Source organism: Apis florea, unplaced genomic scaffold, assembly GCF_048593485.1.
Source record: "Apis florea isolate Af1SG1 unplaced genomic scaffold, ASM4859348v1 contig_2350_pilon, whole genome shotgun sequence".
NCBI lineage: Eukaryota > Metazoa > Arthropoda > Insecta > Hymenoptera > Apidae > Apis > Apis florea.
This window is the reverse complement of record NW_028256565.1, coordinates 461,106-481,896: the sequence shown is the minus strand read 5'-3', so window position 1 is coordinate 481,896 and position 20,791 is coordinate 461,106. Positions and strand designations below refer to the sequence as shown.

Genomic DNA, 20,791 nt, shown 5'->3' with positions numbered 1-20,791 from the left:
CTTTACGATGCAATACTTTTTTTCTTTTTCTTTAAACAAAGTATTATAATATATGATATTATACAATACACATATAATTAATTTTCGAAATAATATTTTTATATATCCTAAATTTTCTATTATTCGTAATGAAATTTCATCTAGCATTTATATACAAGAGAACAATTCGTATATAATCGAAAACAATAAATTGATTGAATCGGTCGGTCATGTTAGATATATACAAACTAAATAAGCCACTCAGGTGTCAAATTAACTGTTTTGACTGCTTCCTCTCAGATTCTTTGAATCTTGAAGACCGCCGCCAATGGAGTGTATCCGCAATTATTGCGTCAGCTTGCGTGAAACGAGACGCTAGTGATTGGCCAGTTCCAAAGAGCGGGAAATCCCCGTTGAAACCTGCTCTTCCGCGCTATCCGTTCCTGTGGTACTCCCGCTGACGTCTTTACCATCACCACATCGCGACCTAGCGACGCCGTCTTCGTCAGAGATTGAGAGACACTTCGGCGACGATCAGTATCGCGTTGTTCGACATCACGTTGTGGTGTCTTTGATCGTTGTGTATTTGTTCTGATCTGTTTTCGACAGATAGTGATGCGATTTATTCACAACGTGCTATGACATACATTTGTTGTTTCGTTTTGCGTAAAGCGCAATAATTTATCATAGAAAATATATCATTCGAAAACAGACTTTAAAGTTATAATTTGATTTGACAATCGAGTAATCTCAAATATGGATTTGTTTGATAATTATAATAAAACATTAGAAGAGGTGAGTTATGTTATAGTGACAAAGAGATTCAATTTTGAATAATTTAAATCGTTTCGATAGAATATTTTTGCTTATTCCATGTAATTCTGATTTATCTATGTTTTCTGCATTTCCTACTAAAAAGAAACACACGAGTTTTGTGTGTTATCAATAAAAAAAAGTTTTTCATTGTTACAGTGTTCTTTAATGTGAACTTTTTAAGTTATGTATTTTTATACATATTTTTTTGATTGATATTTGTATAAGAGAAAACTATAAAACTATAAAATATTTTATAAAATCCTTTAAATTGATTCATAAATTTATACTTATAAAAGATAGTTTTTTAAATATTTTGAAAATTGAGATTAAAAAAATTAAAGAATTAAATAATGTAATATTAATTTTCGATATTCAATTAAACAGTATTAGATTTTACAGTTTAAAAAAAACAAATATAATAAATATTAAATAAAATATTAAAATTCTAAAGAAATCAAATTTAAAAATTTATTAAATAATATATGGCTGATTTTCAACTGAATAATTTTAATAGGTATGATATTTTACAAAAAAAAATAAAATATATAAAATAATATTTTATTGTTTAACACTTTATTTTTAAGAATATTCAATTAGAACATGTTTAGTATATAATTAATGATTTTTTATCATTTAATGAATTTTCAAATTCGATTTCCTCGAAAATGATATCTTAAAATTATAAAGAAATTTTATTTTAATAAAATATTTTCATAAAATAGTTTATTATTATATAAGAAATTAGCTAAATGAATCTATATTTGACTGATTTTCAAATGATTTTTTTTTCGAAAATGATGCATCAAATATAATTTTATTATTGTTGATTTTCATCTTATTTTAAGCCATAGAACGTCCCTGACTCCATTTGTACCATGAATTACGAGACATTTTAAATACACGTGTATACATATAGGTATATATATAATGTATAAATATTTATATATTTAATGTATCAAACAAAAAGAATGCTAAAGGAATTTAAAATGCAAAAAATGTTTAGATGTACGTTAAATGATTAATGATTTTTAAATAATTTTTTTTATTTTTTTTTTTTAAAGATTATTCTACACACAGAAATGAAACTCGAGTGCCTATACTCAATAAATATTCACACTTTGGTGCGAAATAAATATATGTAGATTTAACGAAATGATTTGTGAAAGCAATAAAATGTCGATTTCACAAAATAATATTTCTGACGATATTATATCAGTTTTTATTGACAGAAAATAGTTGCATAAACATTGATATAAATTAACCGATGTAAAATTTTTGAAACAATTTTTCAAAAAACAATAAACAGTCTAAAATTTCAATATGTGCAATAATATATTTTTGAATCGAATATTCAATAAATAGAAAAAAATATCATAAAGATATGTCATTGGAAAAAATTTATAAATATATAATATAATATAATATCTGTAAATAAAATACAATAATCATTTTTATTGATTAAATTATGATAAATTATTGATTTAATTGTGATTGGACTATACTACTGTATATAATTTACAATATTAATTTAAAATATTATTTATAATAAAAAATTATCATTTATATATATATATGCTTGATTATAATACGATGCGTTCAAAACATATAATTATTAAAAAAAAAGATAATGAATAATTTGAAACAATAGTCTGTGGTTACTTATTATAAATTACCAATATCCATTCAATACAGATATTGTACTAAGGATTAAGATGTAAATATAAAATAATATATATTTCCACTGAGCATACATACAAGCCAGTCTGAGAAAACGAGATTGTCGTGATCTCGTTTTTTTTAGTCTTGATAAAAAAAGATGAGATGCTTAAAGACATCAACAAGGTCATTAACGCAGAAACTTGATTTCGTTTTAGATTTACTTGTCATGTAATATGTTATGTTTGCAGGTATACCCTACGCTTTTTTATCCAAACGAAGACGATGATCATTCTGTATTGGATATGGACACTCTGGTCACATTAAAAACTAATGCTACACGTAGTTATGAACCTGTCCGAAAAAAATTTTATTTTGGTAACTTATAAAAAGAATTATTTTGTTTGACCACTATTTATATTTCTAATAGTTATAATAGTATTAGTTATAACATTGTGATTCTCTTTTATAATATTGTTATAAGAGATTATACAATTTAATACATGTATTCTCTATCTTTAACATACGTTTTTATTTTGCTATATGATCTAGATGATGAAAATAATGAAATCGATGGTACTGGTTGGTTATATAAACCTACCAAAAACTGGTGTCAAGAGGAAACAATAAATTGGTTGATGACTGCAGCGTCTACAATTGGACAACCATATAGTCTAATTCAACATAGTCTTGCGGTACCAGGAAACGAATTGATCACCTTTACCAAAGACGATTTTAAGGCTCACGATCCCACATACGGAGATAAGCTCTATGACTTACTCCCTCCTCAGCATATGTGTACGTATGCATATCTTATGTATATAATTATCAAGCGAATATTGATAATAAAAATATTAAACACTTATAAACATCAAATTATATTAATTATAAATTATATATATGAAATTTTATTATTTTCTTTGTATTTTAATTATTTATTTGGAAAACATTAATTATTAGAAAGAATTTGTATAATTGCAGTTTCACCACTTGATACCATACATCCTCATTTCGAAGACGAATATACGCGAATTAATTCCAGCAGTACATCAGGTAATGAATTCTTTGAATTGTTAATATAATATAATATAATATAATATAATATAATATAATATAATATAATTAATATAATATAATATAATTAATTATAATATAATATAATATAATATAATATAATATAATTTTTTTTATAATAGATTATTTAAATTTTTTGTTTTTATAGATGCAGAATCAGATAATAATAGTATTGACGTTTCTACTACTAAACGATCGCCGGGTAGACCAAGAATATTAAAACCAAAAAAAAATTGTAAGTATTGTATAAAATATTTTTTAATTTAATAATATTAATGCATGTAATAATATTTATGTAGCTACCAGTCAAGGAAAGCTTTGGGAGTTCATTAGAGACCTGTTGCGTAATCGAGAAACATGTCCAAGTTTAATCTGTTGGGAAGATTATTCTCAAGCGAAATTTCGATTCGTTAAAAGTGACGAAGTCGCAAAACGATGGGGTTCAAGAAAAGGAAATTCAAAAATGACATATGAAAAATTGAGCCGAGCAATGAGGTAATTTTTTAAATATTTATGTATTTAATTTAACAATATAACATGAGATTTTCACATAAAAAATTTTTTTAGGTATTATTATAAAACTAAAATCTTTCAACCTGTACTTGGTAAAAGATTAGTTTATCAATTTGGACCAAATGCAAAAGGTTGGCAAACTGACAATCCAAATTTTCGACGTTAAAAATTTAGGATTTCATTTTTTGTAAAAAAATGTACAAAAAGTAAGAGTAATTTTTATGTTCTAATATGAATGTTGTACACGAGATTATAAAATTTTTAAAAAAGATAATTTTTTTGTATAGATCTGTAAATGTATTTTTGATACCAGAAAGTGAAGTATTTTAATAGTGAAATGAAGTGATTTAAAATGAAACGTTTAAACGTTTAAAATATCGATAATTATAAAAGACTAAGAAAAAATGGATCTAGTATTATAGATAATATACACTGACTAGATTTAAATTTTAATCTAAAGAAAGGTATGAATGAATAAAAATGTCAAGATTTTTCACATTTTTATATGTATGATTGATTATGAAAATACGTGATAGGCGAAATGTGAGTACGAATTAATTTAGTCTCATAAGATTGTTTTCATTTATTTGATTTTAAGCATATATCATAATAGATAGTTTATTTTACATAAAAAGTATACATATTATAATCAAGGAAGGCAATAATTCTCTGACTTATGATCAAATAAATTTATGATTACTTATTTTTATATATCACAGAGTTGTGTATTATATACCTTAATCTGGAAGCATAAGTACTTTTTAAATTGAACCTGGATTATAAATAAGATGCAGATCAATTTCAAAAAAGGAAACTAAATTATGAATTCATAACCAATAGAGCATCATATTAAATTTTTTTCCTAAAATAATTTTAAAGGAATTTCAGAAAAAGTAATTACATCATTTTCTTTATAAATTATATAAAATAAAAAAATGAATTTCAATTCATTTTAATTAATTTTTTAGTTTCGTTAATAATTAATTATTAGATGAGGATACTTATTCTATAGCACATGCAAGAAAGCTGGCAAATATATTTATATTTTTAAAAAATTTTGGACGATTTGATTAGTCATTAATAACTATTAAATATTAAACTTCAAGATATATAATACCGCGACGGAAGAAGATATGCCAGTAATAAGCATGCATTTTTTTTTTTTTTTAATTTTTTAAAATTACTTATATACTATTGGATTATATCTAATTTGAGCGAACTCGAAATCGTTGTTTGTATATAATAAATATATGTATAGTAATAAGAACTACGATTGCAATTATTAACTTGATCATTTTTAAATATATGCATTTAAAGAAATATTATTCAAACGAAATATTTATGCAACCAGGAGGTATATATTTAAATATTTCTTTTACTACTATTTGAAAATTATTTTTACAATTTTAATTGGAAAAATTGATATATCACTTTTCTTGAAACTACATAAAACATTAATTTTATAGTCAATTATATATCAGCAATAACATCAGCAAATATCAAAAAGGCACAAATCGTAAATAATTTCTATTTTAAAGTACGCATTAGCGGCTGTGTTTGATATTCATATTGATATTGATAAGAATGTACTTATGTAAGATAACTTACAGAAACAATCAAATGTGATCTTTGGTTTATATATATATAAAAAAAAATACAATATAATAATATTAAAAATCCTACAAAGACTTCATATTTACCTTCATTATTGCAGAAGTCAAAGCTTTTAATATGTGTGAAATTATATGATTTCTATGATTTTAAAAGAATTTAAAATATAAATTACAATATCATAAAAAATAGCATATTGAACGATTTCTTCTATTTTTTTAAACTGTGTTTCATCTATTATTACTTTTAATAATAATCATTAATAATTTTATAGCAAGCTGGACCCTATGTATTTATTTGTTTCTTTTTGTTTTATTTTTGTCTATTTTTTTTTTCTTTTGGCATCTTTTTTATATCTATTAAATAGATTTCAAAATGAATATTGATTACTTATTCTAAATAATAAACTTGGCTGATATTCTTAATCTGAATTGTAATCATAAGTCCTCGAATATCTTTAACATGTCTACGACAGATTAATTTACCGCATAAAATTTCTCCTATAAAAAAATTTTTATATTTATTTATATAATAATTAATAATTTATAGTTTAATTTTTATTTAATTTACCTTCGGTGATGCTAATAGGTTCGCTCAACGAAAATACTGTTTGTTTCCAATGTGTTGGAGGTGAATAAGGTCCTGTACTAAAATATATTGGATTGTCCAAATCAAAAAAGATATCAAAATAGCCAACAATTGCAGTCAATGATCCAGTCTTTTTTACTTTGAATTCGAAAGGTGACGAAAAATTTACACAATCTTTCGTTACTTTATACAAATCGAATGTTTGAATTTCTACAGTACTAGTTATTAATTCCTCAGCATTACAAATTTCTATACTTGGTTCACGTACAACTTCGGCTTTCATACAACTCATTTTAAAACCATACACATTAGACCAATAATCAATAAGTTCGACGTATCTTCCTATTTAAAAATTTATGAAAATTCAAAATTTAATTTTTTATTTAAAAAATAATATATAAAAAATACAAATCGGAAGATATTATAATTCTATTATACAAAAAAATACGTACTTGTATCTCCACTTCCTACAATACTAAGTGTACATTTATTAGGAAGAAGTATTCCACCAGGAGTTAAATAATTATCTCTTGCATATATCACGGTATCCAACATCCCCTCAAATAAAAGAAAATATCCCATCCATTCAGACACAATTGCATCTACTTTATCTTCATCAAGATTAATGTCTTCCAATCGACCTTTTTTTATAGTGATAATATCACTTAAATTGTTCTCTCTATATTACATTAAAGAGTATTGTTAAATTGATATTAAAAATATTATTCTCATAGGTATATAAATATTTACCTTACTATATCTATAGCATGGTATATTACATCTGATTGATCAACACTAATTACTTTACGACATCCAGTTTTTGCTGCAAACATAGATAAAATACCAGTTCCACAACCAACATCTAATATCACACAATTACTAAATCTGTTTGCATTTGTTAATAATGCATCTCTGTAACTTTCTGTTCGTACTTTGTCCTATAAAAAAATTATAGTTATTATTAAAAAAAATTGTGCATTTTATATAAAAAAAATATTAAAAAAATAAAATCTATATACTTACTGTTAACATCTCATGATGTATAGCAAAATGACTATATGTATTAAAATAACTTTTATCAATATTACAATTAGAATTTCCAGAAGAACTGAAAGTATTTTCATCTAAATCACTATCTAGGACCAGTTTTTGTGCTTTTTCTGTCATTTCATCTATTTGCTAGAATTATATATGATTTCATATTTATCATAATATACAAATATCAAATTTTGTTATAAATACCTGTTTTGCTAAAAAACATGCTAATTCACGTTGTTCTAATTGTGCTCTAAGGGTTTGTATTGTTCTTTGTAATTCAGCAAAATGTGCTTCAGATAATGTAACACAACCATTCTCTGAATTTACTGTATATGCAATAGGTTTCGTTGTTTTTTCCTCCATATCTTCAATATCTTTATATATAAAATTTATACATAAAAATCATAGAAAAATTATATAATAATTAATTTATAAAATAATTACTTTTATTGAATTTATTTATATTTTTACTTACCAAACATTAACCAAGGATCATCTTCTATAACGGGTCTTAAATATTCTTCACTTTCCCATGTTTTTATGTTTAATGCATTTAATTGATCAGACAAAACATTTTTATGTCTAATAAAATTAATTAATTTAATATAAGAATAAGTATCCAATGAATGTTTGATTATGAAGTTTTTTAAATCAAATCTATGTGAAGCTACAAGATGTTCTAATGCCATAGAAAAATTATTTGTAACTTCATTACAAAAAAGGCACGGTATAGATTCAAAATCTTCTGTTATTTCATCCCAATCATCACCACTATCATCATCACTTGTTTCATCCATTTCACAATTATAATCACATTTTGAAGAAATGGCTAAAAAATGAAAAATATTAAAAGAAATTAATTTTATAAAATATTTTTAGTATTAAATATTAATAAAAATTTATAATATAATATCAATAATATCAATAGATTTATTTTACTATATATAAAATTATTGAATAAATTTTAAAATATTTATGTAATTTTATAATTTATTTTTGAATTAAATAAATATGTAAAATAAAAATTTATAAATAAAATATAATATACTGACAATTATAAATATTTATTTATTTTGTCATATATATTAACAGATATAAATTAAAAAATATTATTTCTTATTACCTTGATCAGTCATTTTGTAATTAATGTACAAAATAGTATGCAACAATTATTCGTGTAAAATAATAAGATTATTTCAAATTTTCAAGGTTAGAGGTTCCATTCATCCATACACGTGTCGGGACAAACAAAACTTCTGACTTAATGTCAAATCCATATTCTTTATATTACATCACGTCCTAGCCAATAAAAATTTTTTGAAATAAATGGTCCTCTTTAAACTATAATTTAATATTTATTGATTTCGCCTAATAATAAATGCTCTTGACTTTTTTTTTTATTTTCCTGGTAAATCTTATGAAGAAATTGAAATACTTTTCTTATTATGTTACGAAATTTATATATATATATATATATATATATATATATATATATATATATTATATATAAATTCTATTTTCAAAATAAAATAATGATTCTTATAAATTTATAAAGGTTCTCAAACAAATTTAATTACATTTTTGAACAGTTAAATACAATAATTTAAATAGAATTATTAATTTTACAAAAATTTTTTAATAAAACAATTCAAAAATTTTCAAAATCGTTTCAGGTGCAACAATGTTACATCGGAAGTAGATAATCGAAAACAAAGAACATATATTTATAGAACTTACAGACCGGAAATATATAACAATCTGAATATCTTATACATACATTTTATTTAGATGTGTTTGATTTGTTTGATTTAAACAAAATACGATAATGATTTTCTCTGTGGAAATATGGGAACATATATTTATACATATAGATCCTGTATCACTTACACATTTGAAAATAATTTGTAAATGTTGGAAAGAAATTATTGATAAAATGCTACAAGTAAATAACTTTTATTATAATTTTAATTTATTTACTGAATGTCTAAATGTATATTTGTGTATCTATACATACACTGTTATAAATGTTTAATTTATATATGTATTACATATATTTGAATTTAATTTTTTAATTATTCTTCTATATATAGGAAAGCATTTTATGGCATAAATTATGCAAAAATAAAATTCCTGAACATTATTGGACTATTTTATGCGAAACATTAAATCCAAATAAATTTTATACTAATTTTCATGAAAAACATGATGCTAAATTTTGGATGGCTATGTATAAATTATGGATTAAATGCAAAAATATGATAAAATGTAATACACAAATTACATGCATTGAACCAGAATTAAAAAATCATCCTTTAGAATATATTACTTGTATAGATACATCAGGTAATATGTTAACAACAATTGTTAATTTAATTCTAATTTAAATGTTTAATTTTTATAACTAATATTTTTTATAGGAAGTTTATTAGCAGTAGGAACATCTGAAGGATTTATTTATTTTTATAATATTTGCAATTTAAATGCAAACATAAAGTATATAATTGATCATATGGAATACATAAAAAGTATAAAATTTTGCAGAGATGGTAATTACAAATTTTGAAAAAAATAAATTTGATAGAAACTTTTAATCAATTACTTATATTTCATAGAAACAAATATCATTTGTATATCTTGTTCTATAAATAATCATATAAACTTTTGGGATATGAATACATTGAAGATAATTAATAAAACACATGGAAAGTTAATTTGGTATGATTTAAAGGAAAACTATAATTAATTTCATATGATTTAAAAGAAAACTATAATTAAAATAATTAATTTGATCATTAATGAATAATAAATATTTAATAGCACAAGTTACAGTTATTGCTATACTGCTATGCATAATATAATAAGTATTGAAGGATCAATACCAAAAACAATATTTCAATTTGATTCAGATAGTATAATTACTATGGGCGCAGACAATAATAAAGTAATAATATTGAAAAAACTATAAAAAAAATTATAATTTATAATTTTATCATTTATATTTAAATGTTATAATTTAGGTACTTTTTTATACGGAAAGAGGATATTGTGTAAATTTAAAACTAGATGAAAAAAATCTAGAAAAAAAAAATTATACTCTTACATATATTCAACCACCAAATATTAGAATTCGTCAATATTATACATTTAAACCAAATATAATTGCCTGTATTACAGGTAAAAAATCAATTATATTAAATAAATATAATTATATAAAATATATATAATTAATAAAATATTTTAATAATGTAAAAATTATAGAATATGGATATTTGGGTTTTCTAATAGAAGGAAAAGAATGGAAAATTCATAATCTATTCCCTATTTTACATGGTGAACCTACTGCAATTTTAATATATGGTCATATACTTATTTTGGGATTAAATTCAGGTAATTTTTTCATAAATTTTTTTTATATTAATTATAATTTTTTTTATATTAAAATTTTTTTTTTAGGAAATGTGCATATATATTACATAGACAGTTTTGAAGCAATTAATTTTGATATTCTTAATTCAAAAAAGTTGAGTCTTGGTTCCACAGCTGTTATTTCATTAAATATAATGGTTTGCATTGAAGAATATTTAATTATTGGTTATAGCAATAAAATTTATATTGTTAATTTTGTTTGATATATAATTTAATGTAAAAATATGAAAAATAATATAAAATTTTTCACAAATCAAATTTATTTATAATACATAAAATGTTTGAGTTCTTTATTGAAAAATTGAAAAGTTGTTGATTAATATCTTGCTGTATTAATATCTTTAATAAGTATTTTTGTTAAAAAAATTTCTGATACAAAAATATATTTTGATATTAATTTTGATAAAAACATGAATTATGTTTTGTAATTTAATGCTGTCCCAGTTCCATATATAGCATCCCATTCAACATAAGTTGTTAGACTTGATTCTGATACACTAGAACGAACATGTATTAAGGCTTCCTTGAAATCATCAATTGTTACCTGCCTGACATCTTCTTTTTTAATATTTTCTAATTGACTGAATGGAATGCTTCTAATTGGTCCCATACTAGCTTCTTTACATAAATTTGACATATCAGCTCCAGAATATCCTTTAGATTGTTCAGCTATATTATTTATATCTTCTTCATTAAGATTATGTGAAATAGTTATTAATAAATTATTTATGATTTGTTTACGAGCTTGAAACTCTGGTAAAGGAACATAGAGTCTTTTAACGAGTCGTCTACGTGCTGCCTCATCTAATTCATGTGGTCTATTTGTTGCTCCTACAATTAAAATGCGGTCTTCATCAGCAGTAGCAGCTCCATCCAATTGTACTAAGAACTCAGTTTTTAATCTTCTAGAACTTTCATGTTCGGTTTCAGATCTTTGAGTAAGTAATGAATCTATTTCATCCACAAAAATTACTGATGGCTGATAAACTCTAGCAACAGCAAATAATGCTCTGACCATTTTTTCTCCCTCTCCTATCCATTTTGATGTTAAAGAGCTAGCAGATATTGAAAAAAAAGTTGATTTACTTTGCGATGCTATACATTTTCCTATAAGTGTTTTTCCTGTACCTGGAGGACCAAACAATAAAATTCCTTTTGGAGGCCTTCGTAAACCAGTAAAAATATCAGGTCTTAACATAGGATATACAACTACTTCTTTTATTATTTTTTTGGCATATTCTAAACCAGCTATATCATCCCAACAAATAGTTGTCTTTGAATCCATTATTTCATTCTTTATTAGTTCAACCATTTTTGGTTCTACGTTTTTTAATCTTTCATCTTCTATTTCCATTGTATCAATTTCATTATTGTACATGTTTTCCTGAATTTTTTCTTTTTCTCGCTTAAAAGGACAAACAAATTGAGAATTAACTGATACTTTTCCACCTAAAGTTTTTTTTTGCATTGATTTATTAGTTTTCATTTGCACATTTAGTTCATCTCTAGCTGTTTTGAAAAAGTTTATTTTGGGTTTTGCAATATTAAAATCTTCTTCATTATGTTGAACAGACATTTGCGACTTTAATTTCATATGATTTTTATAAAAATTCAATGATTCATGATTATTTTTATTTATTTTAAATGAATCTTCTTTTTCAAATTTAAAATGTGATTTAGGCTCATACTTAGTAAATCTTTGTTGGACATAATTCTGATTTTTTTGATTTATAGAATGAGATTTAGATTGTTTGTTAAAACTTATTTGTGCACTAATATTTTCATCTACAGAATTATTGGATGAAAATGAAGACTTATGTTCTTCAAAATGCATATTACTTTCAATTTTTCCTTTAGAACTTGAACTTAAAGACTGACTAGAGTATTTAGTTTTGTTGGAATACTAACTTTTCTGTTTCGTATCACAATTTCTTTATTTTTCCATGTATTTATAATATTTTCTATATGTCTATTATTAAATAATTTTTCATGACATGGCAAAGTATTTTTTGCATTGTCTTGACAAGATAAAGGTCTTATAAAACTTAATGCTGTATCTACATCATACAAACCTGATTTCCATTTTTGAGGATTATTATTTATCTTTGATGTTTGTAATTTAAATTGTTTCCAATAATTATTTATACCATTTTTATTTTCCATTAAATCTTGATAATCTTCTAAGCTTCTCTGAAGTAAACAAGCTGCCATATCTTCTGATTCACTATAAAAAATGATTTGTTTATTTATTTAAATCTTTAAGAAATAATTTACCTATTTATTTACTTAAATAATATCTTTCATGAATTATTTATATTCATGGAAAATTTTATAGAACTTACTACTGTCTTGCTGTTAAATATTTCATAGCAAAACATCTTCTTTCTATATCTACAATTTCTGTATCATCTTTGTTATTTTTTGAAAATTTTAAAATATGATATGCAGCTAAAAAATTATTCTTTTCCTTATTTATTTCTATATCATTTGTAGTCATATTTATACTTAAAAATTATTATAATTTATATTAATATAATTTTTAATTAATTTTATTTAATTATTTATCATATTTACAATATAAACACACATTCTCATTTATTACTTTTCCCACTTGCAATATAATAATATACATAAGGTACGTGGTGTGTGTGTGTGTGTGTGTGTGTGTGTACGTGCGTTCGTGCGTGCGTGTATGGTATGTAAGAAAGAAAACCGAATATAGATAAAGATAAAATAAAAATTGGCGAATCAGCGCCATCTCCAGAATGTTGCAAATGAAAATAATATAGAAGAAAAGCAAATAATAAGAGAAAGACAGAGATAGAACAAGAATTGAAAATTAGCATCATTTTTTAAATGTCAACATTTCTTCAAAAATATCGCAAAAGATGGCACTAATAGTCAATTCTTTATTTTTGTTTTTTTTTATTATTTACTTTCCTTGTTTATATTAATTTTATTTGCGAAACTAATGATTAGTTAATTTATTGTCTTTGTTCTTAATATACAATGATTTAAATGACTTAGGATACGTTCAATTGACTTTTCATCATTTTTTTCAAAAATTATAAAATACACTTTGATCATTAATGTAAAAAAAATAGATATTATATTCTCCTATTATAATTTATCTCTAGAACTTATCTTAACGATTTTGTAAATTATAATATATATGATATAATGCAAAATATCATTTGACGACAGTGATAAAATTTAAATTTTGCAATAAAATTTATTCTATTTTTTTACTTGCAATTTTATTATTATAATTATATTATTACAATTATTGAAGTTTCTAATTTCAGTTCTAATAATTAATAATGTTATTTTAGGTCGGTAACATTGATAATTACTAAAAAGATAAAGATATTTTAATATTCTATCCTATAGGATAAAAAATATATTGAATGTTAAATCTATTCTATACTTCATTTGTGATTATAGTAATTTTACTTAACCATCCGTAGATAATATAGATAAATATTTCACTTTCAGTTGTCATATAGCATTAGTAATGTATATGTCAGATATCACTTTGCAATAAGTTTTCATACTATTCGTATGTTGAAAAATAATTTCTTATAAGAATATCTATTAATAATAATAATAATTCGATCGCAATATTTAAATTAACACGTTCAATTAATATATTTCAAACAAAAACTAAAAAATACATATATATGTTAAGTGAAACTGTTATCTCAAAATTGTAAACAGAACGAGATTATATTGTATGATTATTCGATACTTAAAATGTCTGTAACTGAAGAAAGAATTCAAGAATTAAATAGACGATTTTTAGAATTTATGAGTAAAAGTGAGAATGTGGAATCAGCAACCAAAGAAATTTATGATGATCTTCTTGATGAAGTATTAATGGGATTTGTTTTCGATGTACATCGAACCACAAAAACTGGTAGTTCTGATGTAGAAGAAGGCATACCTGATGACGAATCGTATGCTATTGTAGGTAAGTAAAATAATAAAAAATATTATTAAAAATTTTAATAATTACAATTTCTTAAATCAGGTTATGTTTATTTATTAAATAAATTATTTATTAAATATTCGTGTTATAAAAATTAATTATTATTTTTACATAATTTTTATTTAATTTAACATTTTTTTGAAGATTCTCCAGGATTAGATGTTTTTGGTCAACATCCTGTTAAAAAATCCCAAGAATGTAATTGTCCAAATTGTGATAGAGGAGTTGCAGCTTGTCGTTTTGCAACTCATTTAGAAAAATGTATGGGCATGGGACGAAATAGTTCGCGAATTGCATCAAGACGTATAGCAAATAATTCAAAAGATCTCAGTAATTTCAGTGGTGTTATAAGTGATGATGATGATGATGTTGATTGGAGTTTAAATAATGATAAGCGTAAACGCAGAAAAGATCGTAATGGTATTAAAAGAACAAAGCAACAAAAAAATAGCCAAAGAAATGGTGAAACTATAAATGAACATGTTCACAGTAGTAATGAAAATTCCCCATCAAATTATGAAAATATGTCCTTGGAAGATAAAAGGATTCTATTGACTCAAATTTGTGGAGTAATATCAGAGCATACAAAAAAATTATGTACACGATCTATGAGATGTCCACAACACACAGAAGATCAAAGGAAAGAAATGAGAGCAAATTTAGAATCTGGAAACAATATACAACCTAGTCAAGATAATCTTCATGTTGATGTAGATACTTATGAAGAGGGAGATGGACAAAACTTAAGAGAAGCATTAGCGCGTTGGGATCGTGAAGAATCAAGTCATTCAAGTCCAGCAGATTCTACATCTACTACATCAACATCTTCAATAAGTAGAAAACGAGAAACAAAATCGAAAGGGAAAGGCAAAGGTTCCAAACGCGATCGTGGATCGCCTATTTCACAAGGAGATTAAAATAATTTGCTTAATTTATTTTTTAATTTTAAGAATTTTCTAATAAGAAAATTTATGTAATAATAATGTTCCTATGCATTGTATAAAGCTTCAAGAATATATTATCCCAAACAAAATATAAATTAAAAAAAAAAATCTTTTTAATTTTATGTTCAATAGATTTCAAAAAACAATGTAATTTAAATACGCATAATTATTGTTATACAGTATGTAACCATGAGTGTTTCGTTGCTTTAATGTTGAGAGGCGCTGCATTCTGCAAATATCAGAACGTTAATTCATTTATATGTATGATTCATGGTTATATGCCGCCATTTTCTATTGAATATTATTTGACGCAAAGTTATCATATGTATAAGGTTGAAACAATAAATAATTTTAAATTACATTAATTAATAAAGATGTTAAATGTGCAAATAAGTACTGCTTCTGGAGTAAAACAAATTCTTACTGTCGAAACTCCATTTAAAATTCATGAATTACATGACTACATTGAAGGATTAACGGTATGAAATCATTTAACCTAATTATATTTAATATAATTTCTTTAATAAAGAAAAAAAGGCTTTAATATAATAATAAAATAGTTTATAAAATAGTTTATAAAACTTATTGCAGGAAAACTTTTACATTATACATAATGGAAAGCTCATTCATGAAAATGCCGTTTGCTATAACGGTTATATTTCTATTGTACCACGATTATTTGGTGGAAAAGGAGGATTTGGTTCTATGCTACGGGCAATTGGTGCACAGATTGAAAAAACTACAAATCGTGAAGCTTGTAGAGATTTAAGTGGACGTAGACTTCGCGACATTAATGAAGAAAAAAGATTAAAAGCTTGGATCGAAAAACAAGGAAAACGAGAAGAGGAAGCTGCAGAACGTAAAAAGAAAAAATTGGAAAGATTATGTGCTGAACCTAGACATGAATTTAAAGATCAAACCTATGAACGCGAAAGATCAGTTCTTACAGAAAGAGTTGGAGATGCAGTTGAAGAAGGCTTTAAAGCTTCTACTTCTGGAATAAAAAGAAAATATGATGAAGAATTTAAACCAAATAAAAAGAAAATTTTATTAGATATAGATATTGATTCAGATGAATTAGATAGTTCTGATGGAAGTGACGAAGATGAAAAATCTATTGGAACAATTAAAAATGCAGAATTATTATCAAACGATAGTGGACATTCAAGTGATGAAAGTGGACAAATTACAAAAGATAAAAATGAAATAAAAACAAGACATTTAGAAACAAATTTTGACACTGAAAGTAATAATAAAATTTTAAGTATAGTTGAAGATAAAAAAAATTAAAATTATTCTTTTAAATTTTATTTTACCAGTAAATGCCTTGAAGTATTTATAATATATATATAGATATATATATCTCATATTATAATAAATTATTTAATATTTAAAAATAATTGCATAATTATAATTCATATGTTATTAAATTAAATATTAACTTTAGAGATAGATAAATCAAACTAGTTCATATATTTTAAATGCTACATTGTACAAATTTAATATTAAAAATGAATAAATATATAAAATGATTTTATTATTTGCATTATTTAAAATTTTTTCCAAACACTAAATATTACATTTTAAATTATTTTCCAGGCAATTAATTCATTAGTAAGTTTTATACCCACTGCAAACAAAGCTACAGATATAACAAATGATTTTAAGAAATTATTTACAAATAATTCCTTATTTTTACATTGAAGTAGCCATTTATAAAGATTTTTTATATATTCGGAGTTTATTAAATTATTATTTTGATTATATTTATTTTCAATTTGCATATGTATTGTCTGTATCAGAGCACCAAGACAAATATAGTAATAAGTTTTTTTGTGTGGAATATGCTGAAAATAGGTATTAAATATATATTGTGTATTTACTTTTTAAAACATATTTAAAAAAAAAAGAAATTAGATACAAATAAATCTTACATTTCTCCGAATTTTTTTATGTTTAATAGATGGCGAGTTGGATAATGTAGGAAAAGACGGTGCACAAATATTATGATTCACAATCATTTTCAATTTTTATTTTAAAATTTTCATACATTTTATTATATCATGATGTAAAATTCAAAATTATATGTACAAACAAAAATCGAAAAGAATATCAAGATAGATGTTCTTTTGTTTAATATAAAATTCTTCATTTTAAATGAAAGGAGTAAAAAATATGTTTCAAATGTTAAAACTCATTATTTTTCCTTTCATTTTTTCATTAATGATAAGTGCTATTGATATATCACGATTATAAATAAAATATATATAATTATATAAATGCAATAAAATATTTAATGATTTATATGTTGTTTCTAAAAATATGTTAATTTTCTATCTTTATACATACATTATTCATATATTTAAAATATTAAATATATATTAATCATTTATTTATGCGTTTTTAATATTTTTTTAATACTAATATTATAGAATTTTCTATAATAGAATTATAGAATAATATAAATTGTCTATCTTATAATATTTTACATTATAAATATATTTATTATACATTTTATATTTTTGATAATATATAAAATATAGTTTTAATAATTTGATTAAATCAATTTAAAATATGTGTAGAAAACTCTTTCTAATATTAAAATTTGAAAAAAAATACTAAATATAATATATAAAAAAAAAGAAAAAAATTAATAAGGAAAGTCTCAAGATAATTAATTAAAAATTTAATGAAGATGTAAATAGTGGGAGAACCAGTTGACCTTTGTTTCGATAGCTTCATCAACAACTCTATTAGTCGGTATCCTAACGTCGAACATAACGGACGTTATGTTTTTTAAAATGCATGTGAAATTCGTATTAATGAACTCTCAGTAATTAAACAATAAAAGTGAAATTGACTATTTTATCTTTTTCAACAAAGTTTTTTTTTGTTCAATTACGATAATATCGAAAATGATTAAATTATTTATTTTAAGTATTTTTCAAGCGATGATATTAAGTTATACAGTCGCTCGTAAGTTATTAAGTTTATCTTTTAAAATGATTTTTTAATTTTGTCAAATAATTTTTTTTTCTTAATTAAAATTATATTTTTGTTCAATAATTTTATTATTATATATTTGAATAAATTTCAAAAAAAAATTGATAATGTCAAACTATACAACAATACAAAAGATCATTATAGAATATATATATTTATAATTGATCGATATATTTCCTTTGAATAGCATGAAATTAAAAAATTATAAAATGCTGTTGGAATTCTAATATGTAAATGTAACGGATTGAATATATAGAGTTTTATTAAAAATTTATATTTTTAGAATCAGAATATATATTTAATAGAAATATAATTGTTTATAATTAATTATTTTATTTTTTCATTTTTTATTTTAGAAAATCAAGAACAATCAACTTGTACGTCAATTAATGGGAAAATCGGTAGATGCGTCATAATACATCAGTGTCCAGAATTATTGAACGTACTTCAAACACGCCCCCTTAAATCAGAAACTATAAATTTACTAAGGCAATTGCAATGCGGTTTCAATGGTAATAATCCCATAGTCTGTTGTTCGATTCAAAATACAAATATCGATACAATATATCGAGACGATAATGGAGATGTTACAAATTCGAATCAAAGTTCTAACGAGCAAAATATCGACGATATGAATTTACAATATGATTTTTCCAATAATTCTTTGATTCCAACCGATTGTGGCAAAGATTTGTCTCAAAGAATCATAGGAGGAGAAATTACAGAGCTCGATGAATTTCCTTGGATGGTACTTCTGGAACACGCCAAACGTAAGTTCTTTTTTTTTTCCTCTAAAAAATATAAAATATTCATCGTTTCGTTGAAAATTTACAATAGAAAGTAAGTATTAACATTTAAAATTGCTTTTCAGCGAATGGAAAAGTTACAATTTGTGGTGGAGTTCTTATCAGTCGGCGTTACGTTTTAACGGCAGCGCATTGCATCAAGGGGAAAGATTTACCAATTACATGGCGTCTGGAGAGCGTTCGCCTAGGCGAATATAACACCGATACAAATCCTGATTGTGTTCAGGACGATGAAAATACGTTAATTTGCGCGGACGAACCTATATCGGTTGGGGTCGAAGAACAAATTGTACACGAAAATTATCGACCTCGTTCAAGAGATCAGAAATACGATATCGCACTTTTAAGATTATCCCGTGATGTTATTTTCACCAGCTACATAAAACCTATTTGTTTACCATCCACTGCTTCTCTTGGACAAAAACTATTCGTTGCTGGGTGGGGAAAGACGGAAAACGGTTCATCGTCGAACGTGAAATTAAAAGTTTCTTTGCCTTTTGTCGATAAACAACAATGTCAATCGACTTACGGTAATGTGCAAGTATCGCTCGGTTACGGGCAAATTTGTGTCGGGGGACAAAAGGGTAAAGATTCGTGTAAAGGAGATTCGGGTGGGCCTTTAATGACCGTGGAGAGAGAGCGTAATGGTAATGGAAGATGGACTGTCGCAGGTATAGTTTCTTTTGGGCCATTGCCTTGCGGTATGTTTGGATGGCCTGGCGTTTATACAAGAACAATTGATTTCGTACCGTGGATACTTAGTAAAATGAGACCTTAATCTTTTGTATTCAAATTTCTCCAAATCCTCCCATTTATCTTCTTTATACGCATTTGTTCAGAACAAACGGAAGAATAAATTTTTCCATATTTTTTTTTTTCCAATGTTATACGAATAGTTAATGACGTATATTGATGACTTATTAATGACTTTATCATTTTTATCATTTTTAAAGGTTATCTATTGCATAGGTCATAGAAAACATCATGTAAAATACGCGTGATGCAATTATATATATTTGCAAATAAAAATTTTTCATTATTTAAAATTAATTCATTTTCGAAATTGATTCTGTGAAAATCAATTTCTTGAAAAAATTATCCATTTACAGCGAAATTGACGTAAATCTATGTTGAAATTGGAAATTCCAATTAAAAAAATTGTTTTAATTAAATTTTAATTCGTAAAAAGAAAATTACAAGATTGTTTAGAATTAGAGATAAATATTTTATAAATGTAAAAAACATTTGATATAAAATAATAAAAGAATATTCAGTTTGACGCTTTTCTCGCTTATCGAATAAGTATATCTTTTATTTTTGCAGTATAACAACTTGTCCATTTAAAAAAA

The 20,791-nt window shown here is 23.9% G+C and overlaps 7 protein-coding genes and 1 long non-coding RNA gene across 9 annotated transcripts; 5 read left to right on the top strand and 3 right to left on the bottom strand.

Annotated features, from left to right (window-relative positions):
• The first annotated feature begins 414 nt into the window (after positions 1-414).
• Positions 415-5,724, top strand: LOC100866280 (uncharacterized). The gene is made up of 8 exons (XM_012490431.3): positions 415-774; positions 2,703-2,829; positions 3,004-3,249; positions 3,433-3,504; positions 3,674-3,760; positions 3,825-4,020; positions 4,093-4,244; positions 4,326-5,724. The coding sequence occupies exons 1-7, from the start codon at positions 736-738 to the stop codon at positions 4,202-4,204; spliced, it is 879 nt and encodes a 292-aa protein (XP_012345885.2). The 5' UTR covers positions 415-735; the 3' UTR covers positions 4,205-4,244; positions 4,326-5,724.
• On the bottom strand, positions 4,597-8,539 carry Art3 (arginine methyltransferase 3). Its single transcript, XM_003696237.4, has 8 exons — positions 8,399-8,539; positions 7,751-8,104; positions 7,480-7,649; positions 7,261-7,416; positions 6,988-7,175; positions 6,690-6,916; positions 6,220-6,579; positions 4,597-6,149 (listed from the first exon to the last, which is right to left on the bottom strand). The coding sequence occupies exons 1-8, from the start codon at positions 8,409-8,411 to the stop codon at positions 6,040-6,042; spliced, it is 1,578 nt and encodes a 525-aa protein (XP_003696285.2). The 5' UTR covers positions 8,412-8,539; the 3' UTR covers positions 4,597-6,039.
• Positions 8,488-11,110, top strand: LOC105736780 (uncharacterized). 2 transcript variants are annotated; one of them, XM_086904221.1, is made up of 9 exons: positions 8,488-8,683; positions 8,949-9,217; positions 9,366-9,618; positions 9,693-9,821; positions 9,888-9,990; positions 10,093-10,216; positions 10,293-10,449; positions 10,534-10,662; positions 10,729-11,110. In XM_086904221.1, the coding sequence occupies exons 2-9, from the start codon at positions 9,101-9,103 to the stop codon at positions 10,902-10,904; spliced, it is 1,188 nt and encodes a 395-aa protein (XP_086760347.1). In that variant the 5' UTR covers positions 8,488-8,683; positions 8,949-9,100; the 3' UTR covers positions 10,905-11,110. The 2 variants fall into 2 exon arrangements, with proteins under 2 accessions (XP_086760347.1, XP_086760348.1); XM_086904222.1 differs by lacking the exon at positions 8,488-8,683 and adding an exon at positions 8,771-8,830.
• LOC100871203 (fidgetin-like protein 1) lies at positions 10,895-13,496 on the bottom strand. Its single transcript, XM_003698247.4, is given in 3 exon segments — positions 10,895-12,580; positions 12,583-12,925; positions 13,044-13,496. Coding segments are annotated over 3 exon segments (1,962 nt in total). The 5' UTR covers positions 13,199-13,496; the 3' UTR covers positions 10,895-11,116.
• A 639-nt stretch (positions 13,497-14,135) lies between these two features.
• Sgf11 (SAGA associated factor 11kDa) lies at positions 14,136-16,026 on the top strand. The gene is made up of 2 exons (XM_003696277.4): positions 14,136-14,671; positions 14,834-16,026. The coding sequence occupies exons 1-2, from the start codon at positions 14,455-14,457 to the stop codon at positions 15,604-15,606; spliced, it is 990 nt and encodes a 329-aa protein (XP_003696325.1). The 5' UTR covers positions 14,136-14,454; the 3' UTR covers positions 15,607-16,026.
• Positions 15,917-17,170, top strand: LOC105736333 (splicing regulator SDE2). The gene is made up of 2 exons (XM_012490432.3): positions 15,917-16,112; positions 16,225-17,170. Exons 1-2 carry the CDS (start codon positions 16,008-16,010, stop codon positions 16,921-16,923), a joined length of 804 nt encoding a protein of 267 aa, XP_012345886.2. The 5' UTR covers positions 15,917-16,007; the 3' UTR covers positions 16,924-17,170.
• On the bottom strand, positions 17,088-17,788 carry LOC147658057 (uncharacterized). The gene is made up of 2 exons (XR_015290957.1): positions 17,568-17,788; positions 17,088-17,480 (listed from the first exon to the last, which is right to left on the bottom strand). It is a non-coding gene; the product is annotated as an uncharacterized LOC147658057 (long non-coding RNA).
• Positions 17,789-18,338: 550 nt separating this feature from the next.
• On the top strand, positions 18,339-20,721 carry LOC147658056 (CLIP domain-containing serine protease HP8-like). The gene is made up of 3 exons (XM_086904216.1): positions 18,339-18,609; positions 18,993-19,406; positions 19,508-20,721. The coding sequence occupies exons 1-3, from the start codon at positions 18,549-18,551 to the stop codon at positions 20,218-20,220; spliced, it is 1,188 nt and encodes a 395-aa protein (XP_086760342.1). The 5' UTR covers positions 18,339-18,548; the 3' UTR covers positions 20,221-20,721.
• The last annotated feature ends 70 nt before the right edge of the window (positions 20,722-20,791 follow it).